At 41.2% G+C, this 3018-nt stretch overlaps 1 protein-coding gene across 1 annotated transcript in view; it reads right to left on the bottom strand.

Moving 5' to 3' along the window:
* Brd8 (bromodomain containing 8) overlaps positions 1 to 2674 on the bottom strand; it is a 24028-nt gene extending 21354 nt beyond the window's left edge. Inside the window, exons 1-2 of the mRNA XM_028762820.1 lie at positions 2626 to 2674; positions 1511 to 1607 (exon numbers count right to left, since the gene is read on the bottom strand). Of these exons, the coding sequence (XP_028618653.1) occupies positions 1511 to 1607; positions 2626 to 2644 (116 nt within the window). The 5' untranslated portion in view covers positions 2645 to 2674. The remainder of the gene's footprint in view (positions 1 to 1510; positions 1608 to 2625) is intronic.
* Positions 2675 to 3018: the final 344 nt, after the last annotated feature.

Below are 3018 nucleotides of genomic sequence, written 5' to 3'. Positions count from 1 at the left end.
AGAGAGAGAAAGAGAGAGAGAGAGAAAGAGAGAGAGAGAGAGAAAGAAAGAAAGAGAGAGAAAGAAAGAAGGAAAGAGAGAGAAAGAAAGAAAGAAATAAACAACAACAAAACTCTGAACTTGTGACACAAGCTATGGGATACGCCAAAGCAGCAGACAGTCTGGACTATCCTTTTTTTCTTTCTTTTTTTTTTTTTTTCTGAGGATGGTGGCACATGCCTTTAATCCTAGCTCTTACAGGACAGGGTAGGAGGACCTCTGTGAGTTGGTGGCCAGCCTCACTACAGAAAAACCACCAGGAGCTACCACATAACCCAGAGACTTCTTGGGTGAGATCTCCAGGGAACTGAAGACAAAGTCCATAAAGACCTACGTCAACTGTCCCAAGGCGGAAGCCCAAACGTCAGGTGATGAGTATGTAGATGACTGTCCATAGCCAGGGGATGTGCATTCTTGGACTTCCTCAGCCTAAGTTGTACATTACAGTCATGCCCCAAACCAACCAAACAAAAAGCTGTGTCTGAGCTTATACAGACTTACTCCCTAAACCAGCGGTTCTCAACCTTCCTAATGTTGCATCCCTTTAATACAGTTCCTCATGTTGTGGTGACCTCAACCATAACATTATTTTTGTTGCTACTTCATAATTGTAATTTTGCTACCATATAAATTATAATGTAAATATTTTTTGGAGTCAGAGGTTTGTCAAAGGGTCACCACCCACAGGTTCCTCTGCCCTAAACCACTTACATGCTATTTCACTGCACTAAGTAATATAATCTAGAGCTAACTTGGAGTATTCAGGAGAATATGTGTCGGTTACATGCAAATATGAGGTATCTTAAGTACAGGAATTGAACTACCACCATTTTTATACCCTCAAATGTCCTGGAACTAAATCTGCATGGCTATGGAAGGGATGATTCATAGTATTATCTGGCCAATACTAGAAAATAAGTATTAATATCTGTTACATGTGAACAAACTATGTTAATTGACTAAAAAGCTAGTCCCAGAAAACTACATACTATACATATAGGATAGCCAAATCTAGGGAAAGAAAGTGGACTGCTCAGGAAAGAGGAGAGGTAAATGTAGAGAGATTTACTTTAAAGATTAAAGAGACTTAAATTGTAGGGATGGCCACAAAAGTTTGAGAAAATAGAAGGAACTATCAATATTTTCCTTTTCAGTAGGCTTATTTTATGGTATGTGATTTGTATTTTGGTAAAGCTGCCTACTACATAAAGCTTAATGTAACTTAAGAAAGGAATACATTGAGGTGAAAAATACTTAGTCCTGGCTAGCTTGATTGCACATGTCTTTAATTCCAGTACTAGGAAGGCAGAGGCAGGCATTCTCTGAGTTGAGGCCAGACTGGTCTAAACAGTGAATTAATTCTAAGACACCCAGAGTTACAGAGAGAAACCCTGTTTCAAAAACAAAGAAAAAAAAATAAAAAGACATTTAGTCCAATGGCTCAAGAAATCAGATATCTTAGACTCCTTACCAGTTCTGATCCCCACTCCTCATGACAGAAGATGCTAAACACAACTTCTCTCGGATGGACCATGGCTCTGTTGGGCCAGTACTCAGCAGCTTGTGCTCTGGAAATAAAGAAGGCTCAGAAACAACCTCTGAGCTAGTTCTAAGCCCCAGAACAGCTAAAAGCCTGATATAAAATAACACCCCAGGCAGACTGTGGAGTAGTAATCCTGGTTCTCAGGAAGCAGAGGCAGGCAGATTTCTTTGAGACTAGTAATGGTTTGCATAACGAGTTCTAGGCCAGTCAGAATCAGTCACACGATAGAAGCCTGTCTCAAAATAAATACATTTCAAACTTGTTTAAACAATATGAACCACTACCATCAATTATTATCACCAAATCTTGACTTTTCACCATTCCAATGAAATATCACCATTATTGGCCAAGGTTCTTTTATTGAACACACATTTATAGAACATTTTATTTAATAAGCCTTTTGCCAAGGCTTCAAGGTGGTCTGCTTCCAAAAAAAAAAAAACCAAACCAAAACAAACAAACAAAACTAGCAGTGTTACATTAAAAAAAGGTTATAAGGTTCTCTTTAAAAACCAGTTTTAAAACTTCCAGTTTGAACTCAGGTTTATTTCCCAAAATTCCATCGGCCACCGGTTTCTACTGCCCACCTCCTTTGCACGAAGTTGTTTACATTTCAGCCCCTCCCCCCTCAACTGTCGGGTATAAACCAGTTCCATCGGTGAAACTGAAAAATGTCTGAAATACACGAAACGCATTTTCCCCAGTGGCAGAAAACGCCTAGAGTTAACAGATATCATTTCCAGTGCTTTTCACAGCTTGGTTAAATAAACGACTGAGTCGCTGGCCACTTCATACTGCCTTTATGTTTTACCCTAGATAGCGCCTAGCACACAAAGGCTTCCTGGGCTGCTTCGCACCAGCCTGTTTCCTCCCAACACTGTTAAACCCCAGGAGGTGGTCCTGAAAGCGGCATGAAAGGCAGATCTCTGAACTTTGCGCTCTCTTACAACCCACTCCTCCCACTCCTTTCATGCCTGAGAAGTGGGATGCCTAGTCTCGACTCTACAAAAGCCTTGAACCATAAAAGCGACTCTGATACTCACTGCCTGTCCCGGTCGCCATTTTGATTCGACGTCTTCTACGCTTGCGACAGACGTGGGGAACTCTGGGAAATACTGTATGAATCCGTTCGCGGTGCCTTGTGGGTAATGTGGGTCAGTTTGCCCTACTAGAAGCGAAGTCCCTCTAGGAAAAGTTTTCTTTTTAACTAATAAAAGACAAGGGATCGCAACTGAAGCCTCCGAAAAGAAACGTCTAGGTTTAGAATTAAGTGAGACGAATCCCATAACGAGTAACTTGAAAATGACAGTTGGTAACCCGGACCCACATTTTTAAAAAAAAAACGGTCTTCCGGTCGGCTCTGCCTCTTCCCTTTTGCTGATTGGTTCCTTCAGGTTTCGCTTTCTGATTGGCCGGAGAAGCTCAGCGCGCAATTT

Source organism: Grammomys surdaster, unplaced genomic scaffold, assembly GCF_004785775.1.
Source record: "Grammomys surdaster isolate TR1022 unplaced genomic scaffold, NIH_TR_1.0 135, whole genome shotgun sequence".
NCBI lineage: Eukaryota > Metazoa > Chordata > Mammalia > Rodentia > Muridae > Grammomys > Grammomys surdaster.
The sequence above is the reverse complement of the archived record's forward strand: the minus strand, read 5'-3'. Positions and strand labels throughout refer to the sequence as shown.